The following is a 16,854-nucleotide window of genomic DNA, read 5'->3' as shown; positions in this document are numbered from 1 at the left end:
GTACATGGTATTAATTTTACCATAGTCTGGAATCGAATATATTTAAAAATGAGACCTGATATGCTAATTTTAACAACATATTCGGTTTCTACATATAAAACTTAGCAAGAAATACCCTAAGTAGGGCTCGGAATTTGAGGACCTAAAAGTTAGTATTACAATGTAGTACCAGTATAGTTCAAGCTAAACAAACATTCCTTCTATCTCAGGTAGAATCCTCGTTATCACTAGGTACTTTGTTATGCCTGGTGAACATTGACTCCGAAATCTATTCACAATTTTTCGACAATAAACTTAAACAAAAGGAAGATTACTGTACCCTCCCCACAGGTAACAAAATCTGTGGGTGGTTTGCACCAAAAAAAAAAAAAATCTTTTCATTTGAAATACCATGTGTTGAGCAAAGACTCTTTGAATTCCAAAGAAGTGTAAACCAGATGCTTACCTTACATATTTTAACACACAACTAATTATATATACAGTAGAACCTCTATTATCTGTGGTAATAAAGGGGATGGGCTGAACGGTTAATTGAAAAAATCGGATAATCCATACCATAAAAGAAATTTTCGTAAATTTAGTGAATAATACAGACACTTTCGTAATTTTCTCCATGGTCTTGTAATTAACACGCTAGGTAGTGGATCAGAAGTCCACTAATTGAAGTCTCGTTGTTAATGACGGATTTTTAAGGAAAAGGAAACTCCTTGTAATGGCTGTCTGTGGAAAGAAAGGAATAGTGGAGGTCTCGTGTTGTAGATTTACATACTTTTCACTCCAATCTCGTATTCTGATGCGAAATGAGCCTGAGTTTTTATTTCCCCAAACCACTCAATTATTTAGGCCTACACATTTTCTTTCGATACTTCGCACAAGAATTGTTTTGAGATCTGTAGAAGACTTTTAGAAGTTATATAGTACAACTCAAACAGTAGACCATACTGTATAAGTTGACTGACACACTCTAGAAAAAATAATGTGCTAATACAATGTACAGTACATAATATATTTCTGCAGCCAAAAAAATCAAGCGAAAGACAGATGGATAATCCAACAATCGGTTAATAGTGTGATGCATAATCGGGGTTCTATTGTATACTCACTGTCATTTTTAACTTTTAGGTCCTCAAATTCTGACCCCTACCCATAAGTTTCCCAGAGGTAGAAATCATGTTCCCTAGTGTAATTATTACTTATGTGCACCAGATTTGTTGTAATATATTTACGTTTGTTATTTATGAATACATTCATTTCATACTTAAGATTGTTGTTGTTTAGTCAACTGTCCGAAGACGGTTGGAACCTCATAAGTGATACCAATAAGGCATCACTCATATGGGAACTAAGTCAGGACATAATAGGGTAGGGTGGCCAATTCCTTTTCCCCTCCATTGCATACATCGCTGACTAGTAAAATATTTCACCAATCATATGCAAGATGTATGCAAACAGTTGTTCTTTCTCTGATACATATTGTCAAGTGAGATGCACTCCCTGATAATAGTTATACATATCAGCCAAAACTTCAGCAGAAGTAATTCAGATTGTTATAGTAGTTATTAAGTGGTTTGTCTGTGCCCGTTATTGGAAATAATATATGATTATTCTTAGTATGCTTAAGCTTTCTTAATTCTACTGATGCAGCCCAGTAATTGGTTCTTCTGTTGTCCCAGCATGGTTGCAAAATTGGGGTGCAATCCCTCTTCAATGCACATATTACACCTGAGTTTGTACCAGTAGATCTTAGATCTATTGTCAAGCATAATAACAGCTCTGTCATGAAGGATGATTAAAATATCTGTCACTGAAGATAAACATTTCTTTTATCCTTAGATGAGTGTATTTGGTTTCATGCTAATTGGAAAGCTCCCTCTTATCTACTTTTGGTTTAATTTGTTGATGTATTATAGAAAGTCTAACATAATAAAGCCTTGTGATATTTTTCTAGAAATGTTTTCTTTTTAATTTCAGCACTTATGAACTAAAATGATTTTCTTCGTCATTCATACCAGCTTGGGTGCATTGTAATGGAAAATGGTTTGCATTCTTGTATTGTTCTTGTGAATATTAATTTATTCTAGGTGTAAAGAACTGCTAGACATATTCAGTGGTAGGTTTGAAGAAGAAAGTATGTATTAATAGTCGATATTTTCTTTCAGAAGAAGCCCAAAACCCCACCTGAAACACCTCCACAGTCATCGTCTTCATCAGCATCGGGATCACCTAGACATTCCAGCCGTAAGGCGACTGATGGTATTCATGTGGCTGACATGACAGACAAGGATTCTGCATCATCTGGAGACGAAAAGCAAACTGCTGGATCAGATGGCAAACTGTTGTACAACTACGTGTATTATGATCCAGAGATGCATTGGTGTCGAGTGTGCAATGTGTTCCCACGTACAGCAAAGGAATACCTCAACCACCTGCATAGTGCAGAGCACAAGGAAGAAACTCTGGTAACTGCTGCATGTTGTCCATAACTCAGATTTTCATTGATTTCTTGAGAGTTGCCACTCCCAAATACTCAGTTTTTAAACGCCAATTTCAGGAATAGAAGCTGAATAGAATTTTAGCAGGTTAAACTCATACTTAGGATTTCCATTGTGCATGCGTAAGTGTGTGTGTCTCTCTCTCTCTCTCTCTCAATTGGGGGTGGTGGAGGGTTGATTAACTAACCTTGAAATCTGATCACTTTCAGAAGCTGTCTTCACAATTGCTTTTGCTGGTGTCTTCTACTATATCATTGATATATTCTCACGCTTAATGAATCACTTTCATAGATTACTTATCGGGCAATTTCTTCTTCTAGCCTACAAAGTTTTCACTCGAGATCCATCCTGTGCGTGTATTTTTTTAAGGGTGTGCATTACCAGTTAGCTCACCATAATCTTCAAGTTCTTTTCAGAATCAAGACCTACTTGCAGGGGGAGGACACACTTTTAGAATCATCAGTTTTGATAATGACTGTTTCGGAAGAAGTAATGATGTAAAACAAAGTATAGTAGAACCAGTGGCCAAAGTGTGCCAGGTTACTAACATGTTATTCTACGTTTTCAATTATTATTGTAATTTTATGGACGTGTTTCTTTTGTAGTGCGAGATATTTTTGCTTTTTGGACTGTATTACAGAAAGTGGGAACATAACATTGGAACCTCTAACCACTTAATTGTCATGGTTTTTTCCTCTGGTCAGTAATATAGAAGATCGCTTAGAAAGTTTCTGGATGTGCTCCTTATAATATAGATATTTCCAAACTTACCATTACAGCTTCTCAAAATACTCTCCCTTAGTCTTTATGCACTTTTGAATCTTTCTGAACCATGACTGGAAGCATTTGCACCATTCAAAATCTTCTATGGTGCTGAGTTCCTCCTGATAATCAACAGCCTCTTGTGGGTTTGAAAACTACTTTCCCCACAGTTGGTTCTTCACCATAAGGAAAAGGAAGTCACAGGTGTCAAGTCGGGACTGTAGGGAGGATTTTTATTTTATTTTAGTAAGTTATTTTACGACGCTTTATCAACATCTTAGGTTATTTAGTGTCTGAATGGGATGAATGTGATAATGCCGGTGAAATGAGTTCGGGGTCCAGCACCAAAAGTTACCTAGCATTTGCTCATATTGGGTTGAGGGAAAACCCCGGAAAAACCTCAATCAGGTAAGTTATCCCAATCGGGAATCGAACCCGGGCCACCTGCTTTCCCGGCCAGACGCCTATCCGTTACTCCAGGTGTGGACTGTAGGGAGGATGAGTGACTAGTTTCACTTCAGCTTAAGAGTATAATTTGGCTTTGCTGTACTTCGTTTTATATCCAACTTCCATCTGAAACAGTATTATAAAAATCATTGATCCCAGAAGCATATTCTCTCCTTGTTAGTGATACCCTATGTAAAAATTTGATAATCGATGTCCTTGTAGAGCAGAATGGTTAGTAAAAAGGAATTATCTTCATTATCATTTTGGTTCTTGTGCGATTTTGGGGATTGTGTTCACCATATGTATCCCATTGGTTTGACCTCCTGATGAAAATGATGCGGAATGTTAATTTCCTGTTCCGCTCTGTACAGATAATATAGATGATTATGAATTGTGGAATGATATGAAGGGGAGCAGAAGTATTCCAAGGAAATCTGATCATTCAGGCAGAATCTTTATGTTGCTTACTTCATACTCAAATGTTGGCTCTATCTCTAGGGATTCCACTACGTTCGCTGTATGCTTCCTTTAGAGTTTGTGTCATAAGGAAGATGATATGAGACAGTAGTTTCCTATTGTTACTGAACCAGTCACAAAATTATAGACAAATTATAGTAGGGGAAACAGGGAAAATTATAGAGAAATTATAGTAGGGGAAACAGGAGTATCCTAAGAAAGCTTCCTCTCACCAACTGAGATTATCTTGAGTCCATTCCATTTGTATTTGTTAGGATTTGAACTTGAATCCCCAGTATGGAAACCAGTGATGTAGTCATTCAGCTAATAGTGCAAAAAACAGAGTATGCAAAGTTGAAAAGTATCTAAATTACATAAATTGCATGAAATTGTGGTTACTTCATACATTTTGTATTAAGAAAGAATTAGCCACTTCACAATTAGTTTTAAGTGAATGAGATAATTTGCAGTGGTTAGCATTAATGTCTGTTGTGTAGGAGAGGAAGCTGGTGGATATGCCCTGGCACAAGATACAAGCCGACCCTGAAGTTCCTCATATCACAGGAGCACCGGCAAAGAGGACTCCAATCAGAGGTGAGTAGACAGATTACATAATGGTACAATGTGGCAATTTACTAAGAACTGATTATGCGAATCAATTCATATACTTTCTCATTATACATTGATGGAGACAGTAGTTTCTTTACAGAATTATTCAATAAGGAATATATTATGTCGGGAATTGCATCACTGCACTCATCTGCATGAAAAAGTCAAAAGCCATGCATGAAGAAAGATGCTGCCAGATATATATCGTGTACTCAGTGAATCTTTGTTACTATTATGAATATCAGTGACGGGTTTTTTTCATTGATGGTGCTTGTGTAGCAAACGAATTATCATAGTGGTTGTACAGGGCTTTCCTAAATTATTGTCGGGGTTAGGAAAAATCACTGCGACTTGCACTTATGATCACACAATGCAATCAAATGTATAGTCTGTTTCTGATACACCCTGTACTCTGTTTACTGTAATTATGTCTGCCATTAGGAAATTTCCCTTTTCGGTATATTTTGTCATTGTATGCACAGAAAAAGGAAAAATAGAAATATTGAATATTTTACATAACATTGGAGGAAATTAGATGGTTTGGGAATAAGTAACATAATTTGTAACATTAACAGGACAATAACCTTCGACCTTTCATACAGCATGGCATGCTCAGGCACCAAATCCAACATATGTTACATTCATAATCTGTCATTATATTCTGTTTAAGTTATAGCTAGACCATTTACAAAAAACAGTTAAGGTAAAAATCTTACCATTTCCTTCTTCCACGCACTGTGCATTCTTCTCTGTGTATTCTCCACCATCTAACACCAATCAGAGTATGTCTTTGAAGTCAGGTTGACAACACAGCACTAGATCCACTACTATCGTCATTCTCATTGGATAAGAAGATGATTACGTTGTTTACTTCCACATCAACCATAATATGTCTTCTATTTTGAGCTCATGCTTACATTTCCTCCATTTTGTGGAGGACATTCATCCAAGAGTTTTATGAGCAAACATTCTCACATCAAGGTTGAGGTTTTTTCCAGGGTTTTTCCTCAACCCAATACGAGCAAATGCTGGGTAACTTTTGGTGCTGGACCCCGGACTCATTTCACTGGCATTGTCACCTTCATTTCATTCAGATGCTAAATAACCTTAGATGTTGATACAGCGTCGTAAAATAACCCAATAAAATAAATTAATCAAGGTGTGCCAATTCTATTTTCATGTAAAATTTCTACCTCGGGACTAGGAGAGATGGTGGTGTGCAACTTCTAATCACTAGATTGTGCACCAATATGTCTGAGTTAAATCCCAAATCTCTCCGCAGTGCATATGAAGAGAAAGCATAAGTCACTGTTGATAGTAATTCGTCCTTCAGACAGGGACATTAAGCCTGGCAGCTCCCTTGGTGCTATTCGACAGGAGTAGACTACGTGCCGGTACCGGGTTTCCCCTTCCCCCTTCCTCATCTTCATCATCATCACTCATTCCACACACTACACTTACACATACACTCACCCTAGTACATGACATAATTCTTCACAGATACACATCATGTACAGTGTGGCCTGCTGAAGTGATGTACAATTAGAAAATAGGTCACAGTCCTGCCATCTATCCGCAATATGCGGAACCCGAATCACATAAAATGAAGTGGGTAGGCATTGAATACATACATACTTAAAAACAAAACATATATATTTTTTTTTTTCATTTTTTTTTATTTATTTGGTTGCAATGCATTACAATCTTGAATGACTGCATTAACCTCTAGTCAATATAGCTGTCATTCACACATCAACATACATACAATTTTATACACACATGGGTAGGTCTACTTACACTACACACACATTAAAACATTTGAAGAGTCCAGGGGAAAAACACGTTTTATTGTCTTTTCATTTGTAATTGTATGTGTCTTCAAAATCAAAGTGTACAAACAGTGACTACACTGCTCCTTCGATTTAGTAGAAAGTCAGTGTTCGTCTACTTAGATGTAACACACGGAGCAAGTCCCCTGCAATCTGTAAGCATCATCTTTTGGTAGAGCAATGGTATTCCATCTATGGTACATGTGCCTCCAGAGGTATGTGGGATTGTCTCAAGGGGTATACATCCCACTGATTATGTATGTAAAATTGCTAACATATTTATTTTATTATACTACTTGTTGATAAATATTTCATTATATTATAGTTTCTTTTGCAATACCAGCTCTTGTTTTTCCTTGCTTGAATACCGTTTCACGTAAATCATTACTATTATTATTATTGCATCAGTAACTACTGAATAATAATAATAATAATAATAATAATAATAATAATAATAATAATAATTTATTTTTAGTGCAACATCAATCATAGTCTTTTGTTAATTCTTATATAATTGCAATGCAGTTTGGGGATACAAATATATTTTGAGGGTACACTAGCAAAAAAAGATTGAATACCACTGCCATTGAACACTGCCATATCAGTGAACAGTATATTTTATGAAAAGTTTTGCATGCTCACTATTCAAAGTTGCTTTACGTAGCTTGTTCCCACCCATTACAGACGATTGCTTTTTTTTAAAATCGTGGTAATAAGATTATTAAATTAATTATCCCACATATGGTACAAAATCTAAGTGGAAAAAATAAAGTTATAAGAAATTGGGACAATGAGTTAGCAAAAATAATTGAAGAGAAAAGATCTGCATTTAAAAAATTTGTAACATCAGGAAAATTAGAAGATGAAATTACATACAAACTAAGAAGAGCTATTGCAAAAAAAGGCAGCAAGAAAGAAACATAGAGAGAATTGGAATACTTTTGTGAATCAATTAGAATCTGATATAACTTGCCCAAACCAAAAAACTTATAAAATTGAAAAAAAAAAAATTAAATCAAGAAGTGAAAGAATCAGCCTCTATAAATATAATTGATAAAAATACTTGGCTAAATTATTTTGCGAAACTATGGGCACAGAAAGAAATTGCGGTGTTGACCAAAGTAGATCCTATAACAAAAACAGGAAGAATTTATTGACAGAATTTGAAACTCAAAGAGCAAACAAGAAATTTATCAACACAGAAGAAATGAGAGGTTTGGTAATAGAAGTGCATATCAAATTGAAGCTTGTGAAATCCCTTTAAAATGAGTGTAAAACAACTCTGTAGGATGTACAGAATCAGAATTATTCAAGATAGAAAGAGTTACTGAAAAAAAAGTGTTTGCAAATTTTAAAAATGAATTATACCAAAACCTAATAAGATACCATTTTTCTAAAAATATATTTTAATTTAGGCCTTTGGGGAGAATGATTCCTGAAAGTTTAATTACAATCCAAAATGGTAAGGTTGAATAATTCTTTAATAAGTTTCGTTGGTTTGGCATGGAATGATCCTTATAGTAGACCTAGGTGTTATTTATAATTCAGTTTTTGTTTATACTCTAGATTTGAATTTATTTATGATTAAACTTAATTTTACGTTTATTTTATTGCTGTAATTATTGTAATTTGATTGTACATTATATATCACTGCCACAGGGAGTATACCCAACTGTAGTGCTAATACATAGATGCAAATCGGGTACATGTAAATTAATTTTTATTTCGAAGAATTATCTTTACAACATGTGACCCATGATTGATCATCCTTGTAGTTACTGGCCTTACAAATAAAATTTGGGCCTCCTGCCCTTAACATAGTACATAGTATTGCACATTTTGGAAATATAATGTAATTTTATGGTGGTAGTTTAAATTGATATTTTAATAAGTTTTGTCATTTTGGCTGTCTTACAATCAAGCAAGCACTTTAAAATATAGCAGACGTAATTATAAACATAAAGCTTCCTTCCAATGCCGATCGCTTAAAAATCCCTTGTAAATTCAACGATTTTCACTTCCAAAATCACCAGAACTGCCTTAGCTCTAGTTTCAGCCTATAGAGGGATGCTGAATTATTCTTAATTGTATAGATAGGCCACAGTACGAAGAAGAAATTTTATCTTATCTTTTGAAGCCCACGTGACAACTATAAATAGCTTCTGCCAATCTGATTCCCTGCAACTTGTGAAACGAGATCTTCGATATAATTTTCTGCAACTTTTGAGATGAAGCAATCGATATACTCGTAATTACAATTGACAGGCCTTGCCGGTTCAGAGTCCATGTATATTGTGACGTTTTTGATGATCCTGTCATCTGTTATCAATTTATGGAACTATTCATATGACTGCTTGAAAGCCCGCAAGGTTGATCAATCATAATACAGTGATCAGGGCCGTCATCATGCAATTTCACTTGTCTTGTCAAACACCACCAGTATACAAAGAATTCTTCAGAAGGACTTACACATGCATCCATACAAAATTCAAAGATGCTGGTAAAGTCAACCACATGACTTTCTGCCAATAATTCTTTGATCTAAATGTTAACGAAGACGTCCACAATATGCTGATGAGTGATGAAGCTCATTTTCATCTCTCTGGATACGTCAATAAACAAAACTTTCGATACTGGTCACCAACTAACCCTTATGAAATGCATGAGGAACCATTATACAGTGTCAAAGTCACAGTTTGGTGTGCAATAGCATCATTTGGAATCATCGATTCTTATTTCTTTGAGGACAATAATGGAACATCTGTTACTGTAACATCACAGCAATTTGTCCGAATGTTTCAACAATTTTTGCCTCCACAAATTGCCAATAATCCTCTCATCAATAGAGACACGTGATTTCATCAGGATGATACGACCAGTCACACGGCTAGATGTAAGGTATAGTCACACGTTGCTACTTTTGCAGCGCTGCAGTACAGAAAACTGTGCAACTCTCATACTGTGACATGTTAACAATGGTGGAACCTGAAAAGTAGTGGCTGCCGAACTTACTGCCTGCTATTTTTTCATGCTGCATGCAGCTTAATAGTAGCGATGTGTGAACTGGATTCTCAAGATTGCAGCCGCAGCATTTTTGAGATCAGTTTTGTTGAAACTTTTGCAGCGGTTGTGACCAGTGTTGCGACCAAATATGCTAATGATACTTTTATTTTTGGATATATTTTAATGTTAGATGTGATGAAAATGATTTGTAACAGTTACTAAATATACAACACAGAGTATATTTGCTGATATAAATAATTTTTTCAATTTTCTGTGGCATAGTTTCAAAGAGGAGAGTTCCCAACATTGATTACGTGAATAGCTGTTGGTTATCATTTAAGTATATAAACATTTTTAATAGCTTTATAGTAAAAATAATGCCAATTTCTGTATACTAGTTGGGACAGAAAAGCAAATAATAAGCTATCGCATGAGTTTCATAATCCAAAATTCTAATGTGAACATAACCACAAAACGTATATTGAAAATTCAACACGTAGATGAAAAGCTGTAGTCTGACACGCAACTTTTGCAGCTACAGTACAAAAGCAAAAGTAGCAATGTGTGACCATACCTTTAGACTTGGAGAATATGTGCAACGAAATGGGTCTCACCTGCGGGATTTAGTGGTCAGAAAATAAGAATTTCTTGAAGTACAGGTGAATGCTATTGTGTATACTTTTAATGTAAAATGAAAGTTTCGTTTCAAAGTAATCAGTGCAATAATTATTAAAGTTTTAAAATTGTCTGTTTCATTGGCTCACCTTGTATTAACAGGAATGTGGATATTTTCTTGTTAACTACCTGCATATTGTATGTTCAAATAAAAATTAAAAGTAGTTTATATTAAAACAGTAAATAGAGAATGATAAAGTTATCTTCAGTATTTGAACTATCAAACAACATGATAAATTTATTGATGCCCAAATATTAGTGTCACCACTAGTATTCCAATAAAATTTTTATTAATTTCGTTACCACATTATATTTCATTAAACGTAATACTAATGAAGGTCAACATAGGATTCCAAACACTTCTTTAAAATAATGTTAATGAAGCCTGAGTTATGTAACTTTAAGACTAACAATAGTACTTCCATTAAGAGTAATATTCGTGTTATTTTGTTGAATCAACAATATGACATATTTATCCATCTTATACCAGAAGGGACTCCGACACCATGGTATCAATTACGTTTAATGAAATTTTGGTATGAAAATAGGAATTGTGCTAAATGTACCATCACTGCTTACGTTTGACTCACTGTGTATCACTGTTTTATCAACCTCAAATGTCATGGAATTTATTGTTTCCTTTGGTAAGAAACCATTTGCTTACTTATTGGGCTTCACATTTTGATAACGTTTAGCTGTGCCGCTGAAAATATCTATAAAATAATTATTTGTTAGGTAGTAACTCCATGAATGTATAATGAGAAGGTGTATGTACTTTCATCTGCACTGTATATATAATTTCGAATGTTTATTGCTTTCTTTTTACGTGTTTCACGTGGCTGAAAGTCCTGACACTTATGCAACTTCTACAAATTGGCTGTGGTCAGACTATCAGGTGACACCATGTTGGGAAGAGAGATGTCACAGTTCTGTTACATTGAAACCTAGCAAAGATCAGAATTTCAGATATACAGTGATACAGTGCATACAAGTGTGCATAAATCATATATAGTGTGCCCCTTAAATAAGGAAACAGTTTTTTTTTTTTTTTTTTTTTTTTTTAGGTGTACTGTGAATAGATTTCGAGAAATATTTCAACTGTTGTTGTTATCCAGTGATATCAAGATTGTCTTGTAGTTTTAACCATTTGCCTTTCCACTTATCATATCACTTTTATGCTCACTTTTTCCAAAACTAGTTGAACTAAGTTTAAATTAAACAAGTTCCACGGTTTAAACTCAGCTTCATTTTATCAACAGTCTTTTAGCCTAGGTTCAATTTAAACCACGCAAACTGAAAATACTTCATTGTTGTCTATCCTTTTTAAATGTTTATGGAGAGAAATGAAGATCAGTTTAATAATATTTATATAAAACAGCTGATATTATTTTCATTGATTCGTACAAAAATGAAGTTATATTATATTTTCTTCATAGTTTAGTCACACCTTTCATAATATCTCTACTTAAACCTTCCCATGTTGGCACTCTTAAAGATGATACATGTACATGAATACAGTATTATCATCATCATTCACTACATTGTGTCATTCGCCCAAGAAATGTAAGACACCCAGTGAGGGGTAGAACTACTAGTTCTTTTCCTCCATGTCATTTTTCCCCTACTTAAGTAACAGCAGCTTCAATCTGCTTCTTTTGCTCGTGCATAGTATTAGAGCTTTAAACAAAGTAGGCTCTATAAGATCCATTACTGTTTGCCCAACAAATAAAGAGACTTGGTAAGGGTTTTTGGAGGTTTGAGGGTATATGTCTCAAATTTATTGTTTTGGTTGTTATGTCTAATTTTGTTTTCTTCTTCCCCTGATTCTATATTGCTACCTTTTTCCCTATGGATATATCCAGAAACATATCTTAGGAATTGCATTTCTGTAGTTTCCATGATGTTTATAAATTGTATCTTATTTATCATTTAATATAATAAATAAAGAGTCCTCTGTAAATTGTTCTGTAAGTTTGCTAAAATTACTAGATCATCAGCATGTAGTATTGTACAGTCAACTCTGGATATAGTGAACTCGGTTATAGTGAATCTAAATCATTGGTCTCGTTCTGCATACATTAAAAATAAGTACATTAATATTTCCGTATATTCATCCTATCACATCATCGGGGTAATGTAACTCTGCCCCAACCTCAGAAGTGGGTTACAATTAAGCCACGGCCAGGAGAGAAGACCAGAAATGTCGAAAAGACAACCTGGTGGCATTGGATTAAAAAAAATATATATATATTTCCGTATATAGTGAACCCTCGCTTCAGTTATAGTGAACCTTAAAAATTGAAGTTACAAGAGTTGTATCCTGAAAAATTCTTCTTTCAAGTCAGACCTTCTTGTATAAAATTGGAAGAATGTGTTGAGAACAACATTCTAACTTTCTCTTTACTCCTTTAGTCAAAGGACAAAGGTAGGATTAGTTATTCCTAGACAGTGAGCTGTACTGTAAATCCAGACAATGTATGACGACCTTGCATCACTCCACGGTCAAAGGGTTGTTATTCTGTTCTCAGGCACAATACTCTACTGTTATTTCTAATCCTCTGCCGTCAGAGGGTTGCCTTTTGTTCTCAGAAACATTTCCATTATGACAGATAGCATTGAAACAACTGAAAATGAAATTACCTTCTTTTATTAAAAGGGGATGGACATTATATCCAGAGCATAAATGAAGGTAAGATTCCAATGGTTTTCAAACTCCATCAACCCCCTCTCAAGGCTAAGTACGCAGTCACATCATAACAGCATTTGTCATTTCTACCTGATCAGTCTGTTTCTAGTGTTCGAACAGTGAATGTACTGTATAAAAATGTCAAAGCGTAAAGTGTTTTCTTTGGAGGATAAGCCGATTATTATAAGTGATATTGAACGTGGTCTTTCACGAGTGGACGTGGGTCAACAGCATAGTTTAAGTAAATCAACTGTAACAGTATACAGTGTAATCCATTCCACAAAAATGAAATATTTTAATTACTGTATAGTATTTTATTTTATTGTTCACAATTTCATTCATTCTGTCATTTAAGGTTAGGTGAGAGACACTTTGGGTTTAGTGAATCTCTGATATAGTGAACTAAATATGCAAGTCCGCAGAGGTTTGCTATGTCTGGAGTTGACTGTATTTAAATTCAAATCATTGGTATGTGTTCAGCTTTGCATCCCACTGACATAGTTGAGGTGATGAGGGGAAACTGGAATTGATCGTGGATAAGAAGCTGTGGGCTTTGTTCTAAGACAGGGAATTGAAAATACGTATGTTGGTTTTACTATGGTCTTTTTGTTATAGTGCTAGCCATACCTGTGCGTTTTTGGACTTAAATCTGTTATATTTTCAAATACAAGTTTGTTATTATTAATGAATAGGCCTAATCAGTTTATTATAACTCGTTTACTCCTGAATTATTTTCAAGTTGTGTTTAGAAGTATGAATGAAACTGTTATTCTATGCAATACACTTTGGAGTTGTTCAATTAATTCTAGTTTTAAGCTTGGTCTTATGTTAGATCTAACAGCATCTGAAATGGAATATATTTGTAAGAACAGGATTGTTCTCCCAGCTCTTAGCTGGAAGAGAGCTTTGTCACCAAACGACACCACTTGGAATAAGGTGTTGCACTGTCTTATATTATTTAAAATGTTTTGATAGCGGATGTACTACTATAAGTAAGATTTTAAATGGTTGTGGGAGATCTTGAATATCAGAAATAACGTTTCCAGCAGCACAACACAATCTGTTTAGTGCTTTACTCCATTTTTGCGTTTCATTTTATCCGTTTTACTTATTTGAATATAATTAAATTCAGAGTAATCGATATTTAGATCGTAATGGAATGCTAACATACGTATTAACATGCATTTAACTCTCGACTATGCTGTCTAGTTCTAGCAATACGCTCTCATTGTTTGTTAATTCTCTGAGAATGTTCAGCGCTGTTTTCTCTTTTTCGACCCTGGTAAGTTCGAACTCTCTTATTGGCATGTCAATCAAAGCGTTCGATGCTAGTTTCTCTTGTTCGAACCACTGCAATGTTTGCAAAGTTATTTAAAAAACGATTCTCCCATTCTTCCTCACTCTTATTAAGTCTCCGAATTTTGTTTTGCCTTCAAGCAGAAGTGTTTCGGTATAACTGAGACTTGTTCGGCATTTTCAAGCCATTATCACGTGAAAAGGTAACAGACAGACAAGACATACAAACAAAAAATTCAAAAAGCAGTTTCTGGTTTCAGGATGATTAATTATATATGTTAACACCAATAATTTTTGGAAAAGCGAAAATTACCAGAAAAATTTTGGTTATAGATTTATTATTAGTATAGGTGACTGACCAGTGGTTGATAGAAGAAATGAGAAAGTCTGGATTGAAGTTAGGATATGCCTAGAAACTTTGCCTTGAAGTTACAGTATGACGAATGACAGGATGGTGAATGAGAGGAGAATGAAAAGTGCGGGGGCCTTCTGCTATCAGCCTTCAGTCGGAATCTTAATGATTTGCCATGGCCGACCATGAAGGAGAGTATAACTCGAGATTATCAAGGTTAATAGAAACCTAAATGTTTTTGGATGAACGAAAAATTCGGATAATTGAAGCTATGTAATGTTATCGAAAATTGACTCTTTTGTTTAGAAGACATACATAACACGAAATATTTGTTTTCTGTCACTTCTCTTTACTGTAGCAATTTCAATCATAGTAGGGAATATATATAGCATTCGCGACTATGTTCTTAAATTAATATGTATGGGCAGGGAAGGAGGAGCCAGCAATGCATTTATATTTAAGTAATTTATTTATATTGTATAGCAGACTGTAACTCTATACGGGAAAGTGCTTTTGAACCAGCATAGGACAGTGTGTGTGAAGGGAGAGATTGCATTGAGAAGAGACATTGTAAGCTCAGTTCACAATAGCACATTTGATGCCCTGCTGCCTTATGTTTTTTATTTAATTTTACAAAAAAAAAAAAAATAAATAAATAAAAATAAAAATCTGAAGAAGCACACATGGGGAATTCCTAAACAGAATAATTTGGGCACAGATAATGACTTTGCTATATTTTACTAATATACAATGTCTTATAATATCTTTGAAAAATATTGGAGTGCAAGAGGTCAAATGACTTTATTGTCAAACGCCTGGCATTAGAAAATAACAACAACATTTTACTTTCTAACTGACTGGCCAGCAGCAAGACTTTATTCAGCCCAGTCCAACTGATCCGCTCTTTCTATCTCCCCATGCTCTCTCACTCATGACATATTTCATACCATTCTGAACAAACAGTACCTATTAATATATTGAAAATTAATTATTCTTATTTCAGTAGTTACTTGTTTTTGTACAAATTTTGTCTTATTTAATGGGCTTCCTGTATATGATTTGCATATGTACAAAAGAGACAAAAGCTGCCATAATCGCAGTTTCATGTATCACTATGAGCAGTTTGATTTTAGATTTTTATGGACCTTACAACTCTGTTCCCAACATGTCAGAGAGTATATATGTGAGTAACAATTTGAATTTGGTTTGTTTCCTTCATCGAACCAGCAGGATGGATGTGTTCAGAAGGAGCTTGAGCATTGCAAGAGTAGCAAGCGGTAGCTCGAACTTCTAGGGGGCTAGGCCCCTTATGCTTTTTGCTAAAGACTATTTGCAATGACTATGATATACATTATATCTCCATCTTTGAAATATTTTATTACGCACACTCTGGAATAATTAGAATTTTAACTGTTTCTACTGTTTACTGAGTTTTCGTGCAGCCATTATTTCAGCCCATGAGTGAAGAAGTGGAAATGAAGCAGTTGTACCAACCCTGAAGACGTCATTTGTAACCAGAATTCCACCATGTTGTGGAATGCTGACAAATTGTCACTGTAACATTGCCTGTTATGTATATCAGTATCATGTAAAGTGGTTAAAATTGTAATATATATATACCAGAAGTAAGTGATTGTTATTTTATATAGAAATGTATAGAGCCCAGGTTTTTATGCAGAGTGCATATTATGTAACATTTACAAATTTTGCCTGATCGACTAAAGAATAAAGTAATTTAATTGGTAAGTTATGTATACTATTGTAGTTATATTTATTATGATCGAATGTAATAGGGCATTTTGTATATTATTTTGGACTCTGATTTTGATTTTTGTGTAATATTGTATTATTTTTGTAAACCTAGTTATGGTGTAGTTGTGTTAATAAATATTAACCTGTCATAATGTTGTCCTAATAAAGAAACCATTCCTTGCCTGTTTAATTATTGTGCTATAGTTAATTAATGTAATAGAGAAAATAATAAAATATTTACGGCTTGTATTAGATTACTACATCTTTTCTAATGAATTGTGTATTAACATAGTTGAATGTTCATGACTGCAACTTCTCTCAGTGCACACGTTCTGTTGTACTGAGTGTTCTCAAATCGAAATATCCAGAAGAATACGTCAGTGATTTGTCTCGTGATGGTTTAATATTTACCTGTTGCAACGAAACGTGTGTTCAAAGTGCTTTGTCAGTGATTTGTGTTGTGATTTACATCTTGCAAGTTGAGGAGGACACAGC

The 16,854-nt window shown here is 34.5% G+C and overlaps 1 protein-coding gene across 3 annotated transcripts in view; it reads left to right on the top strand.

Annotated features, from left to right (window-relative positions):
• LOC138694345 (serine/arginine repetitive matrix protein 2-like) overlaps positions 1 to 16,854 on the top strand; it is a 139,620-nt gene that overhangs the window by 98,931 nt on the left and 23,835 nt on the right. For all 3 annotated transcript variants that reach the window (XM_069817972.1, XM_069817974.1, XM_069817971.1), the window contains 2 exons: positions 2,160 to 2,459; positions 4,655 to 4,751. In XM_069817972.1, coding sequence (XP_069674073.1) covers positions 2,160 to 2,459; positions 4,655 to 4,751 — 397 coding nt within the window. The remainder of the gene's footprint in view (positions 1 to 2,159; positions 2,460 to 4,654; positions 4,752 to 16,854) is intronic.

The sequence above is a fragment of the Periplaneta americana genome, chromosome 2 (genome assembly GCF_040183065.1).
Source record: "Periplaneta americana isolate PAMFEO1 chromosome 2, P.americana_PAMFEO1_priV1, whole genome shotgun sequence".
Classification (NCBI taxonomy): Eukaryota; Metazoa; Arthropoda; class Insecta; order Blattodea; family Blattidae; genus Periplaneta; species Periplaneta americana.
The sequence above is the reverse complement of the archived record's forward strand: the minus strand, read 5'-3'. Positions and strand labels throughout refer to the sequence as shown.